Source organism: Nannospalax galili, unplaced genomic scaffold (assembly GCF_000622305.1).
Source record: "Nannospalax galili isolate Female #2095 unplaced genomic scaffold, S.galili_v1.0 scaffold159, whole genome shotgun sequence".
Lineage (NCBI taxonomy): Eukaryota > Metazoa > Chordata > Mammalia > Rodentia > Spalacidae > Nannospalax > Nannospalax galili.
Window position 1 is genome coordinate 1,693,299 of NW_008343239.1, and position 1,226 is coordinate 1,694,524.

The window sequence follows — 1,226 nt, forward strand, 5'->3', positions numbered from 1 at the left end:
TAAATCATAGATCTGACCATGTCATAACATAGCTCTAAACGTTTCCAGTTCCCAATATTAAAATGCAAAAACTCTATGCTGGGCATGGTGGTGCACGCCTTTTAATCCCAGCACTCGGGGGGCAGAGGCAGGCAGATCTCTGTGAGTTCAAGCCTGGTCTACATAGTAAGTTCCAGAACAGCTGGGGGGCTATGGAGACCCTGTCTCAAAAAGACCACAAAAAAAAAAAAAAAAGAAAAAAGAAAATTCTGTTTCTTATAGGTTATACCACCCCAAAAGAAGTAAAATGTGGTGTACATGCCTGTAACTCTAATACTCGAAAGGTTAAGGCAGGAGGGCCGCAAGTTAAGAGTCAGCCCAAGGCTACAAATCAAGACCCTGCCTCAAAACAAAAACAAAAACCAAACAAACAAACAAAAACCCTCCTTTTCCTCTTCATGCAGCCTGCTTATTTCACTTAACCTTCCTCATGGGCAAACCCATGCCCAGGTTTTAAAGTGACAGAGGTTTCATTTCAACCTAGCTGCTCACTGTTCCTTAACCTGCATCCTGGCTACTGTGAGAAGCTGCAGGCTCAGTACCAAGGATGCTACAGTTTAGGGAGCAGCTGGCGTTCTCCAGTAAATCTGTCTGTACATGACATCCTCCTTCCATTCCTGACTCTAGAAGCAAGTGAGCCCCAGAACAAGATCCTGCTCAGATGGAGGAGAATCCACGGAGGTTCAGGCACTGTAGCAAATACCTAAAAGACAAAGCCTTACAACAGAGAAGAAAGCACTACTGGGCTTTCTGGAGAGAGGGAAGGTGCATAACAACTAAGGACACATGTCCCACGACCAACTGTCACTTAAAGCTTTGTATGCCCACCTCTTCGTCCATAAAATCCTCAGGACCAAGAACAGACTTGTCTGCTCTGTTCTGTCGTGAAGACACAAAGGTAGAGGGTGTCCATCCTAGAAAGAAAAGAATTTAGAATTTTATGATCCTCAACAGCATTTCATTTGTTTGTTTTTGTTTATTAAGACAGGGTCTTCTGTTAAGCCTGAACTCACTACGTCAACCAGGCTAGTCTCAAACTTGCAGTGATTCTCCTGTAAGAAACAATATGGGAGCTGGGTGTGGTGGCGCACACCTTTAGTCCCAGGCAGATGGAAGCCAGCCCAGTCTTCATAACAAGTTCCAGGCCAGCTGGGACTACAGGGAGACCTTGTCTCAAAAAAAAAAAA

The 1,226-nt window shown here is 44.5% G+C and overlaps 1 protein-coding gene across 2 annotated transcripts in view; it reads right to left on the reverse strand.

The window, feature by feature from the left end:
- The window catches only part of Gpatch1 (G-patch domain containing 1), a 65,601-nt gene that overhangs the window by 51,524 nt on the left and 12,851 nt on the right, over positions 1 to 1,226 (reverse strand). For both annotated transcript variants that reach the window (XM_008839459.3, XM_029566641.1), the window contains exon 3: positions 868 to 953. In XM_008839459.3, the coding sequence (XP_008837681.1) occupies positions 868 to 953 (86 nt within the window). The remainder of the gene's footprint in view (positions 1 to 867; positions 954 to 1,226) is intronic.